Raw genomic sequence first — 24,199 nt, 5'->3', positions numbered from 1 at the left:
AAAAGAGAATGGAAGAGGTGGCCTGTTAAGTCAGATGGTTAGATTATCGCGAAATATGCAAAAAGATTGTTGTTTTCATCCCCAGTCAGGTTACATACAAGAAACATCCAATGAATACAAACATAAGTGGGACAAGTTATCCGTGTTTCTCTCTCTTTCTTTCTGAGTTCCATTCTCACTCTCGAAAATCAGTAAATGAAAAGTTTGAAAAACGGGTCGGCTGTCACTAGAGTATACAATGTTCAGGTAAATTAAACTCCTGATTTAAGTTCTCTCTGTTGCGTACAGTGAGAGGCGGAGCCTCCAGGGATTCTGGGAATTGTAGTTCATTCACAAATGATCAGGGAGACCACGTGGACCTCTGACTAGTTCTGGTGGCGCGGTTTGCGGAGGTGACTACCGTGCTGGAAGGAGGGACGGGAGAGGCAGTGCGTAAGGTTAGGAGCGGTGCTGGGGAGCTGGTGGATTGGACCCGCGTGGATTGAAGGCTGGTGTGCAGTAGATGGCACGGGAAGTGCGGGAGGTTTCAATCTGGAAGCCAGGACGCCGCCCGGACGCGTATTTAGGGACGGGGAAGTGGGTAGACTCATCTTCATTGGAGTTTCTGAGTAGCGGGGCTCTTCCAGGGTCTTTCCGTCTCCCGCTGGGGCTGGTGAGCAGGAACTCACGTATCATTTTTCTTTCTTTCTTTCTTTCTTTCTTTCTTTCTTTCTTTCTTTCTTTCTTTCTTTCTTTTTTTTCTTTCTTTCGTATACTGACAGAATCAGCGGGAGGGCTAGACAGGGACAGACAGTAAGAGAGATGAGAAGCATCAATTTTTGGTTACGGCACTTAGTTCATTGACTGCTTTCTCATATGTGCCTTAAGGGGGGTGGGGGGTGGGGGATGTAGGAGGTTACTACAGCAGACTAAGTGACCCCTCCTTCCAGCCAGCGACTTTGCTTCCAAACTGGTGAGCTTTGCTCAAACGAAATGAGCCCGCGCTGAAGCTGGCGACCTCGGTGATTTGTATCAGGGTCCTCCGCGTCTCAGTCCTTCGCTGTATGCACTGCGCCACCGCCTGGTCAGGTTCATATCATTTTTTGGAGGAGTTGATATGATTCTGTGACATACAATTCGCATAGGGCAGTAGTCCCCAACCCCCGGGCCGCGGACCGGTACCGATCCGTGGGCCATTTGGTACCGGTCCGCAGAGAAAGAATAAATAACCTGAAACGTTGTCAAAATAAATTTAAATACAGCCTGAATAATGAGGATATGCTCGTTCCTCCTTTAACTTAGCCCAATAAATATCGTAAGTTCGACAATTTTATTTAAAAATTCCAGTTTTTACGCCGGTTGCATAATTTTATTTTGCGACCTAAAGGCCGGTCCATGAAAATATATTCTGACATTAAACTGGTCCGTGGCCCAAAAAAGGTTGGGGACCACTGCCATAGGGAGGTGGCTGCAGACGTGCATCTCTGATTAATTTGGGTTCCGGTCACAGGAGGTCATTCAGAGCTAAATAGGTGTTCCCTGTGGTGGGTGGGGGTGCAGAGCCGACCAGATAGCCCCCCTGCTTTTGGCAAGGGGACACCTAGGGACAGGTGTGTGTGAATGGTTTTGGGAACCCCGGACTGAGTGTGAATATATAGAATTCTGGTTCTTGTGTTTCTTTTTTTGGTCTGACTCTGGCCCAAGTCTGTGGGTGAGTGGGGCTGCGGTTGGGATGGGAGCTCTCAGGACCTGCAGTGCCTGATTTGTACAGTAAGGAGTGTGGAAACGTCACATTGCTGCTCCACCCGCAGGTGCTGGCTTCGTGGTAACTCGGTGGGCTTTCACAAGGACGATAAGGAGAAGTGACCTGGGGCAGAAGCAGAAATTGATCTTAACGTCTACCTGGCCTGGAGGTAGCATTTCAGGGCAAACACTGGTCTGACCCTGAGGCTGTGACGTTGCCTGATCCTTCAGCCTTGGGAGAGCAGGACCAGGAGGAGAACAGGGAAGACATGGAGACCATGAAGAATCTGATCCCAAATCATGAGGCTAAAGGTGAGAGTTGCTGAGAGTCTGGAGAGGTGAGGCGGAGGAGTAAGGCTCTAGGCTTAGCTGAGAGCACTGTAGTGACCCCGGCTGAGTAAAGGGACTGCTCCCTCTGTCCTGGGCTCCGAGGAGCTGCTCCCCGGGGCATTCTGGGAGGCCTGCACCCTCAGAGCTGTGTTCTTCCCCTAGGTCTGCCTTCCAACTGCACTGACTCGCTCCAAGAAAAGTGGGGAAAGCCCAAAACACTGGTGAGTTGGCGTTAAAATTTTCCCCTTTTTTTCTGAAATGTTGCCCCATTTCCCACAGAATAGGGAAACAGGATATTTTCTTTTCTGGGGAAGGAAAAGAGCGAACAGCATTAGACAGTCCATGCCTGTGTCAGGCACCATGTTGTCCAATTTAGAATGACTCCAGCATTTGTGTTTTATTTTCTTTGTCGTAAAATCTACCCAAGATTAGTAGATTCTAGGAAAGTGCAAAGTATAAGGGATATTTTTAAAAATTGAGATTATTAAAAATTTTAAATGTGTCTTTAATTCACTTCACATCTCACTAGCTAAAGATACTGTCTTTTGCAGTGAACATCTTTTTAACTTTTTATATTGAAATTTTTGAACAAGTAGAGAAGCAGAGGATAGAGGGGAGCAATAGTATTTAAAAATAGTGAATTTGAACTCAATTGAACATGAACAGTAAATGTCACCAAAAAAAAGAATTTTTGCGGGAAGGCCTGAGGTATTGATTCTGGGTTCAGGGATCCTGCTCTAGTTTCCCCTAAACTGGGAAGGATGTTCTTAATCGCTTGATTGCGGACCTAGTTAATTACTCTGAATGCAGTGACCTTTCTTTGTCCTAGAGGCTGTGCTGGAAGGGTCTCCTGCTATAGCCTCCAGCCAAACTCTTCCCATAAAAAACGTGGTAGGGGCTCAGACACCCTTGAATGGGCAGGACTCTCTGAGGACTGTACTTGTAAATGCACAGGGTGGGAGGCTCATTTTGTAGCCCTAGCTGAAACTTCCTGGTCTGGTTATGTGTTCTTCCCTGGGTGGATGAGATTTGTACATACTTATAATTCTTTATTTTTTCTTTTTTTTTTTTTTAAGATTTTTATTTATTCATTCTAGAGTGAGGAGAGAGAGAGAGAGACAGAGAGAGAGAGAGATAGAGAGAGAGAGAGAAGGGGAGGAGGAGCAGAAAGCATCAGCTCCCATATGTGCCTTGACCAGGGAAGCCCAGGATTTTGAACCAGTAACCTCAGCATTTCAGGTCAACACTTTATCCACTGCACCACCACAGGTCAGGCTTTTCTTTCTTTGTTACTTTGTTGTTTTAAGTAGGTATTACTCTAAGACTCAGGCTGACTTTTTTGTCTGGTGATGATGTGTGGAGCTACAGTCCAGGCAGATATTTTTTGATGTGGTAATCATTGCATTGATGTATTTTATATTATGTAAGGTTACATAAGTAGTTCCGGGAGAAAGGCCAGGAGAGCCCTGCTAAGAGGACTGTCATTTCTGGAGGGGGAGGGTCAGCGCGATTGTGCATGTCCAGGCCTCCCCTGCTGATTAGACACATATTCGGGGCCAGTAGCCTTTACTGAACTCACCAAGATGAGTCAGGAAACAACATGAACAAGTGAGGAGAGCCAGAGCCTGAGAGGGAGCTGGGTTGGTCTCCAGAGTTGCTACAATGTTTTACCCAAAATGCTCAGTATTTAACAAAGAAAGCGTATTGAAGTGGAGAGACACAGGGTGAGAAAGAAAATAAGGGAGAACATATGAATATGAGAATGAGAGGAAGTCTGAATAAATTTCCCTGTTATGCGAAGTGAAAACAGCTTTCCAGTTCTGTGCTGAGTTAGAACGTCCCTGGACATTGTGTGTGTTGGACGATACGCTGTGGACAGCAAGTCCGCCTCAAATGAGAACTTCTCTGCCCATCTAGAACTCTTCCATCTCAAAATTTTTCGTAATGTGTCCTCACTGTCACCTTCCTGAGCACTGCTAAAGGTTTCAATTTTTTCTTTTTTGACACACATGGAGAGTCAGAGAGGGACCGATAGGGACAGACAGGAAGGGAGAGAGATGAGAAGCATCAATTCTTCATTGCAGCACCTTAGTGTTCAGTCACTGCTTCCTCACTTGTGTTTTGACATGGGAGGTACAGCAGAGAGAATGACCCCTTGCTCAAGCCAGTGACTGTGCTCAAGCCAGTGACCATGGTGCCATATCTATAATTCCAAGTTCAAGCCTGCGAGCCTGCACTTATGCTATTGAGCCGACGCTCCAGCCGGATAAGTTGGCTCTCAAGACGGCCACATCGGGGTTTCGAAACTGGGTCCTCTGCATCATCGTGCGATGCTCTATCCACTTTGCCACTGCTTGGTGGCCAGCTTTCAAGTTGATTCACAAATCAGTTCTCCAAGGAAATCATAAATGTCCAAGGCCCAGGAATGGTGTATGCATAAACTCTGCACCCCTTGGATTTTAATACAAAGCCATGGTCGTGGCCATTAGAGTTTGGTACATAGAACTGTGAACTAGGGAAAGAACTGGAACAAGGTTTTGTAGATCCAAACACTCGAGGGTCACGAGATTTTCTCATCACGCTTGGAAAATTGATGGTGACTTGCTGGTCATTAACGGATTGCTGGTTAATAGGTACCGATCACATTCAGGGATGTGGCCGTGGTCTTCACAAAGGCGGAATGGAGGAGGCTGAGCCCTGCGCAGAGGAGCCTGTATAAGGAAGTGATGCTGGAGAACATCAGGAACCTGCTCTCGCTGGGTGAGGCTGTGTTCTGTCCTTCCTTACTGCGGTAGCGGGATGGACCACCTACCGTGGGCCAGAAAATGTTCTAGACACTTAGAGCCACACAGAAGTGAAGGAATAGCAGCCCCTAGCCATGAGGGCTTTTTGGGATGTATTGAGACAAATAAGAGAGAAGAAGCTTTCTGTGCAGGGATAGGATGGTACATTAGACAGTTATAAGCTTTGCTAGTCAAAAATAATGATCCAGTGAAGCAGGATAAAGGAGTATCGATTGTGACATGGTGGCGGGCTTAATATGAAATCAATGAGGATGTAACTTGTGACCAAAGACGTAATGTAGTGACGGAGTTAGACTCTATGTGTGAAAGGAAATAGCATTTCAGATAGAGAAGTGCTGGTTCTAAGACATTAAGGAAGGGATGGTCCCTCCCAGGGGTAGGGAATTGTAAGGAGGCTGGTGGGACTGCAAATGTCATTTGCACGTAGAGAGTAATGCCTTCTGCAAGCGTCAAATATTTGTGTTCTATACGCTACATTTTTTCTCGTATTTAGAAACATACATTGATTCTTTAATCCTAGGTTGATAAATACTTTTGATTGCAACATTACCCTGAGTCAGCCGTTGTCCACTTCTTCTGTAAAGGGCCAGAGAAGAGCTATTTTAGGTGTTTTGTGGGTGATGCGATCTCTAACTGCTCTGAACTCTCTCCCTGTCATCCTAAGTAGCCAGGACGGTACGGGGATGAATGAGTGTGATTGTGTCCCGGGAAGACTTTTTGTTTGGACACCAAAGTTTGAATTTTATATCAGTTTTATGTGTCATTAACTATCATTCCTTCTACTTGTTTTCATCTTGTGAACAATTTAAACACCATCCTGAGCCTGTCAACTGTACAGAGAGAGATGGGAGGATGAAATAGGTCTCGAGCTCTATATTTCCCACCCCTTGTTCTAGGTCAGTGCTGTGCAAATACAGTGTGAGCCACGGGGATGATTTAAACTTTTTTAATAACTACATTTTAAAAAAAGTAGAAATGAATGGGTAAAATTCACAATCTTATGTCATTTAATCTTTCAAAATATTTCACACGTAATAAAAAAAAAATTTTTTTTTAATGTTTTTCTTAAGTGAGAAGCAGTGAGTCCGTGAGAAAGACTCCCGTTTGGGCCCCGACTGGGATCAACCCGCAAGGCCTGTACCAGCGATGCTCTGGCCCCCTGGGGCCATGGCTTTGTTGCTTGGCAACAGAGCTGTTTTCACGTTTGAGGCGGGGCCATAGGGCCATGGGGGCCATCCTCAGCATCTGGGTCCCACATTGGGGCTTTTAATAATGTGTTCCAAAGTGGTAGTAACTTTTCACCAATCTCTGTTGGCCCAAGGAAATCCTGCGGCCAAGTGTGATGTCAGTGTGATGAGATTGGTCAGGGCGGCGGGTTCCAAAATCATGAGAGAATGAACTGTGTCTTTCTTGTCCATGGCGGGAGTCACAGTACCTAGTAGAGAACTTAGTACTTAGAAATTATTTCTTCTAAGTATTTGTCTGGAGATGGGGAAGCTGAAACTCAGATTCAGTTGTTATATACTCTGTTCAACTGCCGTGTAATGTAGTGTTTCTTGTGTTTGGAAGTCCTCCTGATCAAGTAACTTGTGTTCAGTTTTTGTTTTGTTTTTTAATAAGTAAAGTCATTAAAGTGATTTCCACATTGGTCATAGAAACTGTCACCCCCAAGTACAACAGAAGTGTAAACAGGGCATCAGTGGGAGGGTCATGGCTTGGCTGACTTACTAGAAAGAAACAGCTGGTGATATTGAAGGTATTTACAGGGCAGATTGCTGACCTGGAAGGTGCCCAGTCTGAGTGACATGTCAAAGATGTTTCTGGGATGGTTCCACTGGATTGCCATAGAAAAGGGACTGTGTAGAAATAGAACCTAAAGAAATCATTAGTGGAAACAAAGGATGTTGTACACATATGATTAATACCAGGTGTGGCAGGAGGGTCCTAGTTTACCTGAGAGAATGGGGGACTCTCTGCAGTAATGTTGCAGCTTCTCTGACCGAACTTTCTTTCTCCAGCTGAATCAAAGCCAGAAATGGACCTCGGCTTTTTCTGCCATTCGACCTTCTCCCGGGAGTCACTACCCAGCCAGGAGATGCTTCCCATGTCCTCGTTCATGTGTGACTTCTATCCGGGTGACTCAGGCCTGAGGTATCAGGAGCGGATGTCTTTTTCTCAGAGTTGCTGGAGTGAAATCACAGAACGTGAAAGCAGAGAAGATGGCTTGAGACTTTGGTTTGTGCAGACGGAGGAGAGGGTAACCTCAGGCGCATTCAACAGCCCACCCCGAGGACCTTCCAGAGAAGGAAATGAGGTGCTGGAAATAGAGCCCAGCTCAGCCCAAGGGGTAAGCCCTGTGCAGACAGACAAGGGGAGGAAGAAATTAGAAACCCTGAGATCCAGAGCTGTGAGCTGTAGTGACCACGAAGCAGACTGCAGCCTGGAATCTAACGTTACGGCAGACAGGGTGACCCTCTCGGGGGAGAAGCCCTACGTTTGCAGGCAGTGTGGGCGAGGCTTCACACTGAAGTCACACCTCCTCACACACCCTGATGTGCACTCATCGATGGAGAATCCTTTCCTGTGTGATGAGTGTGGGCAAAGATTTAGCGATAAATCAAAAGTCATGGTACATCAGCGGAGTGACTTGGGGGAGAAGCCCTTCGTGTGTCCAGAGTGTGGACGAGGATTTGGGTATAAGTCAAACCTCAGGATACACCAGAGGTCTCACTCGGGGGAGAAGCCCTTTGTGTGCCCGGAGTGTGGACGAGGATTTGGGTATACTTCAAACCTCTGGAGACACCTGCGGACTCACTCTGGCACTAAGCCCTTCTTGTTCCCGGAGTGTAAACAAACATTTGCTTTTAAGTCAAAACTCAAGATACACCAGAGGATTCACTCTGGGGGGAAGCCCTTTGTGTGTCCTGAGTGTGGACGAGGATTTGTTTCTAAGTCAAAACTCAAGATACACCAGAGGAGTCACTCTGGGGAGAAGCCCTTTGTGTGTCCTGAGTGTGGCCGAGGATTTGCTTCTAAGTCAAAACTCAACAGACACCAGAAGATTCACTCAGAGGAGAAGCCCTACGTGTGCCCTGAGTGCAGACGAGGATTTCGTGAATATTCAAGCCTTAGAATCCACTTGAGGACTCACTCGGGGGAGAAGCCCTTTGTGTGCCCCGAGTGTTTTTTACAATTTCGTCATAAGCCACTCCTCAGGAGACACCAGATGACTCATTCAGACGTGAAGCCCTTTGTGTGCCCAGAATGTGGAAAAGGATTTTGTTTTAAAGCACAGCTCAGCAATCACCAGAAGACTCACTCAGTGAAGAAGCCCTACGTGTGCCCAGAATGTGGACGAGAATATTGTTTTAACTCACAACTCAGGAGACACCAGATGAGTCACTCAGGGGAGAAGCCCTACATGTGCCCAGAGTGTGGACAAAGATTTCGTGATAACTCACGATGCAGGAATCACCAGAGGACTCACTCAGGGGAGAAGCCCTTCATGTGCCCGGAGTGTGGACGAGGATTTATTGATAAGTCAACCCTCAGGGTACACCAGAGGACTCACTCAGGAGAGAAGCCCTTCATGTGCCTGGACTGTGGGCGAGGATTTAGTCAAAAGACACACCTCAAGACACACCGGAGGATTCACTCTGGGGAGAAGCCCTTTGTGTGCCCGGAGTGTGGACGAGGATTTGGTGATAAGTCAGCCTTCAGGAAGCACCTGAGGACTCACTCAGGTTGAATCCTTTTATGTGTGGTGAGTGTAATGACGCGTTAGCTGGGAAGCAGCACTCCTTAATTAGCAGAGGACATATCGAAGGACAAGTGTGATATTTGCAGGGAATGTGGGTGAAGCTTTAGGTACACGTCAGATGTCATCAGACACCTGAGGACACATGGAGGGGGGAAGGTTTGTGTATGCAGGGACCTTGGTCAGGACTTCAGCAATCACTGAGACCTCATCTTACACCAGAGACACCACACCATCTGTGTGTGTCTGTGCAGTTGTGTCCCTGTAGAAATGTGTCGCCTGTCATCAGGCACCAAGGACACATTCACCTGAGGAGTCGCATGCATGCAGCATGCAGGTAGCTTTAGCTGTAAGTCAGCCCCCATTGCACAAGGAGGAGGCACTCAGGCAGGAAGCGTGTGTGCAGGGACTGTGGGTGAGGCGTTAGCAATACATCAACATTGACCAAACAGCCAGTAGCCAACAAGCAGGCCCATGAGGGCATACTCAGGGAGGGGCCGTGTGTTTGCAGGGAGTGTGGTCAGGGATCCTGTGATCATTTGTCCTTGTTCTCATGCCGTGGGGAGATCCTTCAGTGAGGATGTTCCCGAGCTTTGCCCAGATAACTGTATCAGGACCCACACCCCTGCAGCTGCTGATAACTGCGGCTGATGGCCATGGTGATGAATTCTTCTATAGGAACTGCGCTGAGCCACAGAGAACTGCCTCTACACACAGGGTGTTTCCTGTTCAATGACTGGTTGAGATGGGGAGACAAAACCTCACCCCTTGACTCTGTTGGGTTCGAGTTCCCCCTGAGATGTCAGTTGTGAACACATTGCAGGTCAGCTCCTTCCTCTGCCCATTCCAGCCCTCAGTCACCAATAAACCACTCAATTCTCCACCCATTGTCTCTCCAGGGACTCCACTGTGAGACACCTTAAGTGTATAAGGAGTATAGACATGACTGGCCATGAAGCACCCTCAACACAGTGCAGCATATACATTCTCTGTATTTGGGCAGAATGGGCAGTGATTGGGAAAAGCTCACCTTAGGATACATCATAGAACAGCTACATTAGGAGAAACTTTACAAGGACAGGGAAGTACTGTGTGTGACGCTTTAGCATTCAGCTATACTTCATTGTGCACCGGGGGACACTCAGGGAGAAGACCCATCTCAGCAGGGTTTGTGGGTGGAGATTTACCCTGTTGTTCATCCTCAAAAGACCAGGAGGTTGTGTTTGCCCCCACCGTCCACTACCTCAGTCACCTTGGATGGGGTTTCAGACATCTTGACTCCTCCCCCCTCCTCTGAGAGTGAGGATGGCACTGGGAACTGAATTGACATGTTTTTATTTTATGTTTTCACTTTTTGTAATTACTGGGAATAAAGAAGTACAAGGTTTTATGTAAGTAACCTAAAAATGACCACGTGTTTTATTTTCATACAAAATTCTCCCCAGTGTGTTTTTGTCCTTTTCCAGTAAACTCTTTCATGAGCTCAGTCTGTGCCCCTTAGTCACACCTGCATCTGGAAAGGACTTCGCATTCACAGCCCAGGTTTCCTGCATGAATCCAACCCCTGAGAAGTAAGTCCCAAATAAATCTAGTAGATTTGCTGGAGAATCTGAGACTTTGCATGGAGAGGATTATTGAGGTTCCAGAGGGGAGGAACTTCCCAGGTGACCAAGGCCTGGATTGCTGCTTCTAAATGATGACTCCCTGTGGCTGCTGTGTAGGCTCTGTTCTCTGGGGTTTTTTTCTCCTAATCTCTCCTCCGGTCTCTGCTGAAGACCTCTCATCCCCATCATGACATCACTGTTCCTGAATGGACTGTTCGAGTCCTGCATTTTCATGGACCCTTAATTGGTACACTCTCTTTAGACTTCCATATTCTAAGTGCAGATCCTTTAGCTGTGACCCTTCCTTCAATCATGAATCAGCTCTTGGGGCGTGTTATCTATTCATGGGTTTAAAGACCCCTAAATACAGGTTGAATGGCATGGCCCCTCATCTCTCCAATCCAGGAGTCCTGCTTAGAGACATCAATCTACTAATTGGTTCAATAGAGCTGATTCAAGCACTTGGTGTTGTTTTGCAGCCTAAGGGCCTGGAGCTTTTGGCCTTTTCTACTCTCCCTCCCTCTGAGCCCAAATGGCCCTATTTGACAATTCCACTGTCCTTGGCTCTGATTTTATGTTTGGGCTAGAAAGTCTTCACTGGAGAGGGTCTGTCTAGACCAGGGGATAGTCAACCTTTTTATACCTACCGCCCACTTTTATATCTGTTGGTAGTAAAATTTGCTAACTGCCCACCATTTCCACAGTAATGGTGATTTATAAAGTAGGGAAGTAACTCTATAAAATTTATAAAGCAGAGTGACAGCAAGTGAAAGCATATAATAATAATTACTTCCCAAGTACCTTATGTCGGATTTTCCCTAAGTTTGGCAGAATAAATCTTTTTAAAACAACTGTCTATAGTTAAATCTATCTTTTTATTTATACTTTGGTTGCTCCGCTGCCGCCCACCATGAAAGCTGGACCGCCCACTAGTGGGCGGTAGGAACCAGGTTGACTACCACTGATCTAGACCTTAGGAAAACTGATTGCTCAATTGGAATTTGTCAGAAGCACAAATTGGACGTCAGGCTTCGAAAACCAGAAAAATACTTGAGGACCAAGAATTTAGAGGTTGAAGGTAGGGTGGGCTGGGCTAATGAAATGTGAGCTGGAAGCCTCGCCACAAGCCCGCCTCCTTTGGAGCTTACATCCCCGCCCCCAGGCCCTGAGCTACGCCCACTAAGCTCCCGGAACCCATGGGCGGGGCTCTGGGACCGGAAGTGCGGTGTATCGGAGCCCATTTTGTCATACGTACTTCCGGTGGCGGCGGCGGGAAGGCGGTCGGTGCAGGGCAGGTAGGCCTCGGTAGAGGCGAATCCGGCGGGAATCGGAGCCATCAGAACCGCCACCATGGTAAGGAGGCGGAGGCGGGCGGCGCAGAGGCTTCCTCGTCTGTTGTGGTCGGGCGGCCGCGGGAGGGCACCCCTGTTTGGGGAGGAGGTCGTGATCGACTGCTCCTGGCGATGAAGGCCCGCGGCCGCTCCGTCCCTGCGCGAAAGCCTCGGACCTTGGACGGGATGCGGGAAGGGAAAGCCGACCCTGGGGGACGCAGACCGGGGTCGCTCGGTGGGGGCCGAGGGTGGAAGCGCGGCTTTCGGCGCCGCAGGAGCCACAGCGCTTGGGATCCTTAGGGCAACGAATCAACCTCTGCAGAAGCAATCGATGCGCGTCTGTGCTTCGGGAGCGGGCGCCGGGGTCCCGGGAGGACGAGGGGAGACCCGGGGGGAGGCTGTCAGGCTTGCGAAGGACTTGGGGCCGGAGGTGGGAGGGCTTCTGGCCGAACCTGGAGAAGGCCCGCGGGGAGGGGCCGGGAGAAGGGATGGCCGCGAAGGGCTGCAGGAGGAAGACCCGAGCCCGTTTCTGCAGCCTCCGTGTGCGTCTGCATCGCGGCGGACTCTTTGGGCGCCCGGGCTGCACGACGAGGTCGTGTTTCCTCCCTCCACCGAGGTCACGTACTGGCGGCTGGGACCGCGGGTCCTAGAATCCGGGGGCGGGGTGTGGGGGTGTCACGCCGCGGTCCAGTAAAAGGAACGGCGCTCCCGGAGGCCGGGCGGGCGGGCGTCCTTTCAGGAGTTCGGATGCTTCCCCGAGCGGAGTCAGGGTTGCTCCAGCGAGAATGGGAGGGGATGGAATAGGGCCGGAGCTTGCAAGAATGAGCAGAGCACGGGACGTTCCCGGAGGGGGACGGGGTGCGGTCGGGGGAATTGGGGGAGAAGAAGGGGAAGGGGATACGGAGGCCTGGGTGGGACCTCGGATTCTGCAGGCCTGACAGGTGTGACTTCACCTTGCTGCTGGTGGGGCAGGGCGGCCATGGAAGGATGTTAGCCCGCCAGGTGACACGAACTTCGTGTTTCGGGAGGTCACTTCGCTCTGTCGGGGTTAAGGTGTTCGGTGAAGTTTTGTAAAAGCATGGGGACCGGGTAGGAGACTTGTTGGTGACATGGGTTGGACGCGTCAGCCCCGGATGCAGGCGGATGCGTGTTGAACGCAGCGTCTCGGCATCCAGTCTCCTCCCCAGCTTCCGCGGCCCCATCTGTAAAATGGAAAAATAAGGGAGCTGGTTGTGGGAATCAAATGCGGTATCTACCCAGCGCTGATCACAGCGCCTGGTGGGCCAGAAAATGTGGCCACGAAGGTGGAGGCCTGTGGGGGGGAGGGGCTGTGTGATCGCAGGGCAGTTAAAAGGGTCGTGGAAGGGAGGCTGGACCGCCGAACACGGGTCCTGCAGGGTGGACTTCAAGGTTCTAACTCACACATTTGTAGGTTCAGAAACCTGTTCTTGTCCAGGTTCCCAGAGATGAATGACGTATAGGGACCAGCGCCAATCAGTGATGATAGGTGGCTGGTACACGGATCAAATGCCAGGTCATTTATTTCTAGAGAGAAATGTACCTGCCAAGGGCAACCTTGTGAGTCTCTGTAGTCTGTTGTAGCGAAGGTGCCTTGCAAGCCAGGTTAGAAAGCAGAAAATGTGTTTTGTTTTGTTTTGTTTTAATTCAGTGAAAGGAGGGGAGGTGGAGAGACAGGCTCTCTGTGCTCCCTGAAGGGGATCCACCTGGCAAGCTCACTAGGTGGTGATGCTCTGTCCATTTTTGACGTTGCTCCCTAACCAAGCTCTTCTTACCCTTCGGGAACATGGCTTGGAGCCATCCTTGGGAGTGGGGCAACTCGCTCCAGTTAAGCTATGACCATGGGGGGGGGGGAGAAAGAGAAAGAAACAAGAAGGGGCTCGTGGAGAAGCAGATGGGCACTTCTCTGCCCTGATGGGGAGTCAAACCTGGGACATCCACGCGCTGGGCCGGAGCTCTACCACTGAGCAAACCCGCCAGGGCCAGATTTTTTTTTTTTTTTTTTAAAGAGACAAAGAGTCAGAAATTGGGACAGACAGGAAGGGAGAGGGATGAGAAGCATCAATTCTTTGTTGTGCCACCTTAGTTGTTCATTGATTGCTTTCTCACATGTGCCTTGTTCTGGGGGCTACAGCAGAGCAAGTGACCCCTTGCCAGTTGACCTTGAGCTGGAGCCAGCAACCATGGGGTCATGTCTAGGATCTCACGCTCAAGCCAGCGACCCTGTGCGCAAGCTGGTGAGCCCACACTCAAGATGGATGAGCCCGCGCTCAAACCAGCGACCTTGAGGTTTTGAACCTGGGTCCTCTGCGTCCCAGTTTGACACTTTATCTACTGGGTCACTGTCTGGTCAGGCCAGAAAATGTATCTTAAAGACCACTTTGTGTTCAGACTGATGAGCACCCTGGCCACCAGGAAGGTTCTCTACTGAAGGTGGTGTTGGAGGCACACTGACAAGTTCTCAAATGGGGCGACAGTTTCAGCTCCAGGCTGATCAGCTCCTTTCGGATAAGCGTGTGGTTGATTGGATTTTCAGTGCCAGTCCATTCCAGCTCTTTTACCCAGTCTTCGTAATGGCACTGAGTCATATACCAAAGTGTGTGTGACTTCACAGTGGCAGGTGGCTACGATCTGGTCTGGATAGGTGGAATTGGTTTTAATAAATAGACCCGCTCTCCTCTGAAACTTACCCAGCCTAAACCAAGGCAGTGGTCATACGACATGATTGGAAGTTGTGGAAGACAGTGGGGGCAGAAGTCAGAGCTGAAGCCAGGCTAACACAGGAGGATTCCTGGGCAGGGACTAGGGCTGTGTGGAGAAAGACGCGTGGGAAAGAAGGCGGGCAGGGGGGTTGGGGAGGGCTGGGAGTGCACGGTTCCTGGAGAGCTGTTCTCACCCCTGCTGACCCCCTTGCAGACGGTGGGCAAGAGCAGCAAGATGCTGCAGCACATCGACTACCGCATGCGCTGCATCCTGCAGGACGGCCGCATCTTCATCGGCACCTTCAAGGCCTTCGACAAGCACATGAACCTGATCCTGTGCGACTGCGACGAGTTCCGGAAGATCAAGTGAGGAGGGGCTGGGGGGGGAGGGGGAGCAGAGCGATGGCTGGGGAGGGTGTTGGCTGGTCCCTGTCGTTTGCTCTCCGTGTCACCGGGCGGGTTTAAAGGGCGACGCGGGACACGAAGAATTCCCTTCCGGAGCCCAGCAAGCCTTCCTCTGGAGTCCAGCACATGGCCGTTGTGAGGAGGCTGCTAGGCTGTGGTTCTCTTCCTTCCTTGTGCCCCGGGGACTGGGCTGAGGGCTGGTGTTCTCCCCACAGGTGTGTGGGGGCTGATTGTCCGGCCTCACTGCCTGTTTGCAGAGGTGTGGCCTACAGGGCTCTCCCATGCCCTGGGCCTGAGTCCGCTTCAGGAAGCCTGACCCTCTGCAGGGTAGCGCTCAGCTCCCCCGGGGATTTGGGGCCAGTGAGTTTTGTTGATTTTTATAGAAACAGTTGGAGATGTTTCTACTTTCCTACAGTTTGTAAGTGACTGGGTAGCTCCTTTATGTTGAGGATTGCAGATACTTAAGTTTCTGGCCTACTAAAATATGTGGTCTAGCTTTTTGTCCTTTATTTTTACATTCAAGGCATCTTGAGACCCAAGAGGTTGTGTGATGTCCATGGTCACCAGCTCTCTTTTGCTCGGGAAACGGTCCGTGTCATGTTGCCAGCAGCTGTGTATTCCCTCCATACCCTCTGGGGCAGCTGTCCTCTGTGTGGCGTGGGGTTAGGAAGTACAGGACACAAAGTGGGCGTGGCTGACTGCAGTGTTCACAGTAAAGAAGGGCCGCGCATCGGCGCAGAGCTGCTGTTGTTCCAGCAGAACTGACTCTATTCCAATAGTAAAAATATGTTTATTAGAAAATATTTTTAAAAAATATATGAGAAAAAAGGTAAAATGCCCAGGAAGATTTGTTTTTCTGACTGCAAAAGGACAGTATGTACTTTTATTTAAAAATACAGAAAGGGGCCTGACCAGGAGGTGGTGCAGTGGATAGAGCTTCAGACTAGGATGCAGAGGACCCACGTTTGAAACCCCAAGGTCACCGGCCTGAGCTTAGGCTCGTCCAGCTTGAGCGTGGGCTTACCGGCTTGAACGCAGGGTCACTGGCTTGAGGGTGGGATCACAGACATGACCCCATGGTTGCTGGCTTGAGCCCAGAGGTCGCTGGCTTGAAGCCCAAGGTCACTGGCTTGAGCAAGGGGTCACTCGTCTGCTGTACCCCCCCCCCCCCCCCCCGCACATATGAGAAAGCAATCAATGAACAACTACGGAACCACAACAAAGAATTGGTGCTTCTCATCTCTCTCCCTTCCTGTCTGTCTGTCTCTATCTATCCCTCTCCCTGTCCTCTCTGTCACCAAAAAAATATACAGAAAGGGAAAAAATGTTCATCTACAGAAAACCATTTTATTATAAAGTAGCATTAAAGTAAAACCTTTGAGTTGATTTTTAAAACCAGGTATTTTTTCTTTCCTTTAGTTTCAGCAAACTGGCTTTGGGATTTTCTTTTTTTACCCAACTTGTGGCTGTTTTTCACAGTTTACGCTCATGTTTTGTTCTTCTTTTTCTGTCTGTGGCTGTTTGGGGAAGTCTGTTTTTGTGCTCCGAGGACAGAGGTGTAGTTTCTCTTTAATTAACTGTCAGTTTTCCTTTGTGGCTTTGTTTCTGTTGGGAGGTGAGGGACAGAATGACCGGCCTGTGGGGTTGAACTGGTACTAGAGGAATCCCACTGGTAAGTGAGGTGAGTGGGATGCAGGTGACTTGAGAATTGTTTTGGCTGCCTTTTGACGCTGGGAGGACCTTCAGCTGAAGGGAGGGGACAGTGATCGCAGAGGACGGACTGAGGGAGGGCCACGTGATGGTTGCTACAAGAACACGAGCCGTTGCTGGGCTTTCGTGACTTGTCCTGTCTCTTGTTCTGCTCCTGCTCTTGGCATGGGAAACAGCCACCTCAGGGTCCCAGATTCAGCCTGTGACCCTGTCTAGAGGAGCCTCTTAGGGAAAGTTTACGTACCGTTTGTCAGGAGATAGACAAATCCTGGAGGTTCCTAGGTGGATGACCATGAACTTGACCACCTCTCTAACGGTGCTTTCTGTTCCTCCTGAACCTGTCGTTAGGCCGAAGAACTCCAAACAGGCAGAAAGGGAAGAGAAGCGAGTCCTCGGGCTGGTGCTGCTGCGAGGGGAGAACCTGGTCTCCATGACGGTGGAGGGACCGCCTCCCAAGGACGTGAGTCAGAGCGGGCGCCCGTGCAGCTGGGTGCCGCGGCGGCTGCACCAGGACCCAGGGTTCACTTCATCCCGGCAGGCAGCTTTTGAGATAAACTGCTCCCGCTTATAGATAAAGACTGGGTTTCAGTCACTCGCCCAGGGAGTCGTAGCTGGTGAGCGGTGATGTTGGCATTGACCCCCAGGCAGTGTTGGTTCTGTGAACACCAACCTCTATTTAGGAAAAGGGCGGGCTTTAGAGACTCGAACCCAATTTGTCTCCCCCTGTTCATTTTAAGACATTTCATCAAAGGAATATTCCCCCCCCCTTTTGTCCACATGTGTATATATTTTAACAATAATATGCATGTAACATTTTGTTTGCTTTTCACTTAATGTAAATATGTTTTACTTGACGTATACAAATCATGTTAATGAAGTGACTTAAAGCCATTCTCAAGTGAGTACACAGTAGCTTGCCGTAGTCATTTCCTCATGTTTTAGACTTCTGTGGTCCAGTGTAGATGTCTGCAAGGGATGTTACCATATATTTTGGTCCAAAGCATATGTACAAATTCATAACTCCTGGCATTTATTTTCAGAAGCGTTGACTACTCTAATGTAGCCCATTATAAAGGTTCATGACCATAGCCAGTTTTGTCATAACTCCATCATTGACAGATGGGAAACAGGCTCAGAATTGTGGGCTTATAAGAGCCACTGTCACCCAGCAGGTGACAGTCAGAGCCGGGACTTAAGCTCATGTGTCTGATGGCAGGTGAAGTGTTCTTGTCTCCGCGCGCGTCTGAGTGGAGCTGGCCCTTTGCGGGTCCCCAGGCGTGCGTAGAGGTGGTTTGTTGTGGCACGTGTCTCCAGACGTCCCCTGGAGCTCTTCTGGCTGGCTGCGGGTGACAGCCAGGCACGTGCTCTTAGGAGGGGAAACGGTTCCCACCTGCGGGCGGATCGTGTCTGGAAGTTGTAATGCCCTGGACGTCTGAAGGGTTCTCTGGGCAGTGGCATTCCAAAGGACGTGTTGGGTTTTCTAGGCCACAGGCATTTTTAGCGTGACTCTTTCTTTTCAGACTGGCATTGCCCGAGTGCCGCTGGCTGGAGCTGCCGGGGGCCCAGGGATCGGCAGGGCTGCTGGCAGAGGGATCCCGGCGGGCGTCCCCATGCCCCAGGCCCCCGCGGGACTCGCCGGGCCCGTCCGGGGCGTTGGTGGGCCGTCCCAGCAGGTGAGGAGTTAGGAGGGGCGCAGTGTCTGGTGGGTGGAGGACGGAGGGCGGTCCACAGCTTGGGAAAGTCCCGAAGGGCCAGCGGACTCTCAGGCTGCCAGTGTCCGTGCGCTTTGAGTGTGTGCTCCAGAGTGCAGCGGGTCGGAGAGCCTGGCGTGTGAGTCACGGTGATGGGTCAGTGAACAGTGAACCAGGTCCATCACAGGTACATTAGCCAGCTGCACTGGAGCAGAACGCTTCCGTGACAACGTTTGAAATCCACCGTCTGAAGACGCGGCGCCTGCTCCGATTTGTGTTGGGACCCTGAGCTCGGGCCTGGAGGGTGGGAGGGGGCTTCAGGCTTGGTCTCCTCTGGAAGGTGGTCTTGTGTAGGAAGTCTGACGCCGAGCGTGGTAGCTCAGGTGTTTGGAGTCTGCGGTTTCTTCACCGGGTTGGGGGGCGAGGGGGCCACTGCATTGCACGTTGTTAGCCTGACTCCCCTCCCATGTCCCGTAGGTGATGACCCCGCAAGGAAGAGGCACTGTTGCAGCGGCTGCAGCTGCGGCCACAGCCAGTATCGCAGGGGCCCCGACCCAGTACCCCCCTGGCCGTGGGGGCCCTCCCCCACCTATGGGCCGAGGGGCACCCCCTCCAGGTGAGAAGCCCCTGCAGAGACCACCGCTGTGATCAAAGAGGCCCGAGCTGGATTGATGATGACACACCGGGACTGACACTGGTGATGAGCGTTCTGGTCACGCAGGATTACTCTGAGGTCCAGCCTGGCTGATGACCAGGAACCAGAGCGCTGGAGGCCCCGGTCTCTGTTTCGTCCCAGTTTGCTAGGAGATGCTGGGACGGTGGAACCGTCCTGTCTGTCTGTCTGTCTGTCTCAGAACTTGGTGGACAGCTTTGTGTGTTTTGTACCTTTTGACAGACACTGAGCTCAATTTTGGGGGCTTTTCCCTTGCAGGCATGATGGGCCCACCTCCTGGGATGAGGCCTCCCATGGGCCCCCCAATGGGGATCCCCCCTGGACGAGGAACTCCAATGGGCATGCCTCCTCCAGGAATGCGGCCCCCTCCTCCGGGAATGCGAGGTAAGTGCCCGCAGCAGTGACTGGGACTTCCTCCCAGGCCCTATTGGGTGGGAGGTGGGGGGAAGGTTAGGTCTCTGGGCTCTCAGGCCTTACGAGGGAGCGGACTCTTCCAGGACAACTGAGCCCAGAAAGGAGAGGGAGCAGCATTTCTTAAACTGACCGAACTCCTCTGCTCCCAGGAGTTTCTCTGTGCAGGGCGCTGCTCTTGGGCGCTGAGAAATAGTGCGTGCTGGGGTGCCCGGGAGGGGCGCTGAGAAATAGTGCGTGCTGGGGTGCCCACCCTGAGGGGCGCTGAGAAATAGTGCGTGCTGGGGTGCCCACCCTGAGGGGCGCTGAGAAATAGTGCGTGCTGGGGTGCCCGGGAGGGGCGCTGAGAAATAGTGCGTGCTGGGGTGCCCACCCTGAGGGGCGCTGAGAAATAGTGTGTGCCCGGGAGGGGCGCTGAGAAATAGTGTGTGCCTGGGGTGCCCGGGAGGGGTGCTGAGAAATAGTGTGTGCCCGGGGTAACCCGGGAGGAGCGCTGAGAAATAGTGCGTGCCCGGGATGCCCGGGAGGGGCGCTGAGAAATAGTGCGTGCCCGGGGTAACCCGGGAGGAGCGCTGAGAAATAGTGCGTGCCCGGGAGGGGTGCTGAGAAATAGTGCGTGCCCGGGGTAACCCGGGAGGAGCGCTGAGAAATAGTGCGTGCCCGGGATGCCCGGGAGGGGCGCTGAGAAATAGGGTGTGCCCAAGAGGGGCGCTGAGAAATAGTGCGTGCCCGGGGTGTCCACCCTGAGCGGCGCTGAGAAATAGTGCATGCTGGGGTGCCCACCCTGAGGGGCGCTGAGAAATAGTGTGTGCCCGGGAGGGGCGCTGAGAAATAGTGCGTGCCCGGGGTGCCCGGGAGGGGTGCTGAGAAATAGTGCGTGCCCGGGGTGCCCGGGAGGGGTGCTGAGAAATAGTGTGTGCTGGGGTGCTCACCCTGAGGGGCGCTGAGAAATAGTGTGTGCCCGGGAGGGGCACTGAGAAATAGTGCGTGCCCGGGGTGCCCACCCTGAGGGGCGCTGAGAAATAGTGTGTGCCCGGGAGAGGCACTGAGAAATAGTGCATGCCCGGGGTGCCCACCCTGAGGGGCGCTGAGAAATAGTGTGTGCCCGGGAGGGGCACTGAGAAATAGTGCGTGCTGGGGTGCCCACCCTGAGGGGCGCTGAGAAATAGTGTGTGCCCGGGAGGGGCACTGAGAAATAGTGCGTGCCCGGGAGGGGTGCTGAGAAATAGTGCGTGCCCGGGGTGCCCACCCTGAGGGGCGCTGAGAAATAGTGCGTGCCCGGGGTGCCCACCCTGAGGGGCGCTGAGAAATAGTGTGTGCCCGGGGTGCCCGGGAGGGGCGCTGAGAAATAGTGCGTGCCCGGGGTGCCCGGGAGGGGCGCTGAGAAATAGTGCGTGCTGGGGTGCCCACCCTGAGGGGCGCTGAGAAATAGTGTGTGCCCGGGAGGGGTGCTGAGAAATAGTGCGTGCTGGGGTGCCCACCCTGAGGGGCACTGAGAAATAGTGTGTGCCCAGGAGGGGCGCTGAGAAATAGTGCATGCCCGGGGTGCCCGGGAGGGGCGCTGAGAAATAGTGCGTGCCCGGGGTGCCCGGGAGGGGTGCTGAGAAATAGTGCGTGCTGGGGTGCCCACCCTGAGGGGCGCTGAGAAATAGTGTGTGCCCGGGAGGGGCACTGAGAAATAGTGCGTGCTGGGGTGCCCACCCTGAGGGGCGCTGAGAAATAGTGTGTGCCCGGGAGGGGCACTGAGAAATAGTGCGTGCCCGAGGTGCCCACCCTGAGGGGCACTGAGAAATAGTGTGTGCCCGGGAGGGGCACTGAGAAATAGTGCGTGCTGGGGTGCCCACCCTGAGGGGCACTGAGAAATAGTGTGTGCCCGGGAGGGGCGCTGAGAAATAGTGCGTGCCCGGGGTGCCCACCCTGAGGGGCGCTGAGAAATAGTGCGTGCCCGGGGTGCCCACCCTGAGGGGCGCTGAGAAATAGTGCGTGCCCGGGGTGCCCACCCTGAGGGGCGCTGAGAAATAGTGTGTGCCCGGGGTGCCCGGGAGGGGCGCTGAGAAATAGTGGGTGCTGGGTGCCCGGGAGGGGCACTGAGAAATAGTGTGTGCTGGGTGCCCGGGAGGGGCGCTGAGAAATAGTGTGTGCTGGGTGCCCGGGAGGGGCGTGGTGGTCACTGCCGCACGCTGTTCCTCTGCCAGTGCTCAGTCACTGTGACAGGGCTCTGGGCTTTGCTGTACTGTTCATTAGGTACATCTTTTCGATTCCAGTTTGAGAAATGCTGACGTAGATCAGCCCTCATTTTACAGATAAGCAAAGAGGCCCAGATGCCCAGCCTGGTGTTCTTTGCACCAAGCCATGTGGTTTCTAAGGTAACCCAGCGCCGCACAGCTGTGTCTCCAGGCTAAGCTCTCTGCTCTGGGGTGTTGCAGCCTAGGAACCTGTCAGCCCTAGAGAAGCCCAGTCTGCGTGTGCACTCCCGGGCTGGGTGACCGCAGGGCCGGGCGGGCAGGTGGGGACTGGGCTTGCAGGTCAGGCACTGACGGGCCTTCTCGCTCTTACTTCAGGCCTTCTTTGACCCTTGGCCCCAGAGTCATGGAAGTAGCTCCACGGAGCCGCGGCCCCATTCCCAGGGCTGCGCTGCCGTGTGTCGGGTTGGTGGTTATGCTGTTGTGCTTGGGGTCTCACCGGGTTGTCTGGTTTCCCTTGCAGGGCCCCCCACCCTGGGAATGCACCCACCAAGGCCCTAGACTCAGCTTGGCCCTCCTCCGCTCCCTTCCTGTGTCCCGAAAGACTGTACATAGTCCTCTTCCTCTGTGGCCTGTGAGACAAATTTATAATAAACTCTTCGTACGATGTAACTGGACCTGGTGTTTCTGTTCATTTTTAGTAAAACCTCTGGTAATATCAGGTGCTTAATTCAGTCAAGAGTAGTGCCTTGGAAAAATTAGCTGTGCTCTTAGCTGCTGCCTTTATGAAATAGTCCGCACATTCGCAGAGAAGCACAGCCCCATCCCAGGGGAATTAGAGAACTGAAGTACAGTGAGACATTCTAGCCTGTCACGGGCAGAGGAAGTTTGTTGGAACGAACACTCCTGCACTGGGAGGGCTGGGACTGGTGTGTCCTCTGAAGGGAGCTCACCTGGAGCTTCTTGAGCAGAACTTCAGATTGTGTTTGCTTCTGCACAATAAAGCATAAAATCAACGCCACATGGAAACCCTATTGGTAGGAGCATTTTTGGTATAGCCTTCTCCCAGGGTTATACATGGACATGGAACCGCACCCAGCAGTTGAGTGGTGGGGCCTCCGTGGTTTCTTCCCCCCGAAGCACGTCTGGTTCATAAGGTGGTCACCACGCGGCTCTCTAGTACTTGGTTCGGCCGGCTGAAAGGGGACAGGTGTAAGAGGTCGCTGCTATCTCAAATAACTGTCTGTAGGGAAGACGACTGTAGACGCGGAGAACCGGATGGAAATAGAAAGCTGAGGAGGAGGGTGCTTCTCCAGGAACGGCAGGGCGCTCAGCATGACCCACGGGAGGAGGGCGCTTCTCCAGGAACGGCAGGGCGCTCAGCATGACCCACGGGAGGAGGAGGAGGGTGCTTCTCCAGGAACGGCAGGGCGCTCAGCATGACCCACGGGAGGAGGAGGAGGGTGCTTCTTCAGGAACGGCAGGGCGCTCAGCATGACCCACGGGAGGAGGAGGAGGGTGCTTCTTCAGGAACGCAGGGCACTCAGCATGACCCACGGGAGGAGGGCGCTTCTCCAGGAACGCAGGGCACTCAGCATGACCCACGGGAGGAGGGCGCTTCTTCAGGAACGGCAGGGCGCTCAGCATGACCCACGGGAGGAGGAGGAGGGTGCTTCTCCAGGAACGCAGGGCACTCAGCATGACCCACGGGAGGAGGGCGCTTCTCCAGGAACGGCAGGGCGCTCAGCATGACCCACGGGAGGAGGAGGAGGGTGCTTCTCCAGGAACGGCAGGGCGCTCAGCATGACCCACGGGAGGAGGAGGAGGGTGCTTCTCCAGGAACGGCAGGGCGCCCAGTATGACCCATGGGAGGAGGGCGCTTCTCCAGGAACGGCAGGGCGCTCAGCATGACCCCCGGGAGGAGGAGGAGGGCGCTTCTCCAGGAACGGCAGGGCGCTCAGCATGACCCACGGGAGGAGGAGGAGGGTGCTTCTCCAGGAACGGCAGGGCGCCCAGTATGACCCATGGGAGGAGGGTGCTTCTCCAGGAACGGCAGGGCGCTCAGCATGACCCACGGGAGGAGGAGGAGGGCGCTTCTCCAGGAACACAGGGCGCTCAGCATGACCCACAGCGACTCGACCCATCAACACGCAGAAAAAGCGGTTGGCGGAATTTCTAACACCCTTTCCTTATAGAAACAGAAAATTCGGAAAAGAAGGGAACTTTCTCAATGTTATGAGGGACTTAGGAAAAACCAACAGCTAACAGTGAAGGGCTGAACACTTCCCCCCAAAGAGAAGGAACGAGACAAGGGGGCCAGCGTGGCCACGGCTCTGGGAGACTGTCCGGGAAGTTCTGGCTAGAGCAGTCGGCAAGAAAACCAGACCAGTAAAAGATGCAAACTGGAAAGGAGGAAGCGGCAGTGCGCAGGGAGGTCCTGTGCGCAGACAGTAGGAAAACCCGTGAGCGCTGGCAGAGCCGGCAAGCGGAGTCGCACACACGCAGGGCACAGGGTCAGACACGTCCCTTGTAGTTTTACATGCCAGCAGTGAACACTGGAAAGGAAAGACTTAAAGTGATAATGGCATTCGGAAGAAGACAGTCCCTATGAGACAGCTGGGAGGTGAGAGAGCGACGGACATACTGAGAACACCCAAGTGGAGAGGTGGTTCAATGGCAACATTTCCCGAAGTGGAACGGAATTGAACGTTCTTCCCAGGGAGACGGACAAACGGAAAACAAACACATGTGAAGGTGCCCCACACCCACATGCCATTCAAGTGACTGGAAAGAAAATCCTTGAGCGTCCCAGCACCCCAGACTCTCAGTGTTAGCCTTTGTCGACCTGTTGAGTTTTG

The 24,199-nt window shown here is 52.6% G+C and overlaps 2 protein-coding genes across 2 annotated transcripts; both read left to right on the top strand.

Annotated features, from left to right (window-relative positions):
* The first annotated feature begins 343 nt into the window (after positions 1-343).
* LOC136308214 (zinc finger protein 343-like) lies at positions 344-9,969 on the top strand. The gene is made up of 5 exons (XM_066235461.1): positions 344-437; positions 1,791-2,034; positions 2,215-2,273; positions 4,686-4,812; positions 6,875-9,969. The coding sequence occupies exons 2-5, from the start codon at positions 1,992-1,994 to the stop codon at positions 8,602-8,604; spliced, it is 1,959 nt and encodes a 652-aa protein (XP_066091558.1). The 5' UTR covers positions 344-437; positions 1,791-1,991; the 3' UTR covers positions 8,605-9,969.
* A 1,486-nt stretch (positions 9,970-11,455) lies between these two features.
* On the top strand, positions 11,456-22,013 carry SNRPB (small nuclear ribonucleoprotein polypeptides B and B1). Its single transcript, XM_066236583.1, has 7 exons — positions 11,456-11,570; positions 14,483-14,634; positions 16,732-16,843; positions 17,904-18,056; positions 18,552-18,690; positions 19,006-19,131; positions 21,865-22,013. The coding sequence occupies exons 1-7, from the start codon at positions 11,568-11,570 to the stop codon at positions 21,900-21,902; spliced, it is 723 nt and encodes a 240-aa protein (XP_066092680.1). The 5' UTR covers positions 11,456-11,567; the 3' UTR covers positions 21,903-22,013.
* The last annotated feature ends 2,186 nt before the right edge of the window (positions 22,014-24,199 follow it).

Source organism: Saccopteryx bilineata, chromosome 6 (genome assembly GCF_036850765.1).
Source record: "Saccopteryx bilineata isolate mSacBil1 chromosome 6, mSacBil1_pri_phased_curated, whole genome shotgun sequence".
Classification (NCBI taxonomy): Eukaryota; Metazoa; Chordata; class Mammalia; order Chiroptera; family Emballonuridae; genus Saccopteryx; species Saccopteryx bilineata.
This window is presented reverse-complemented; position numbering and strand designations above follow the sequence as displayed.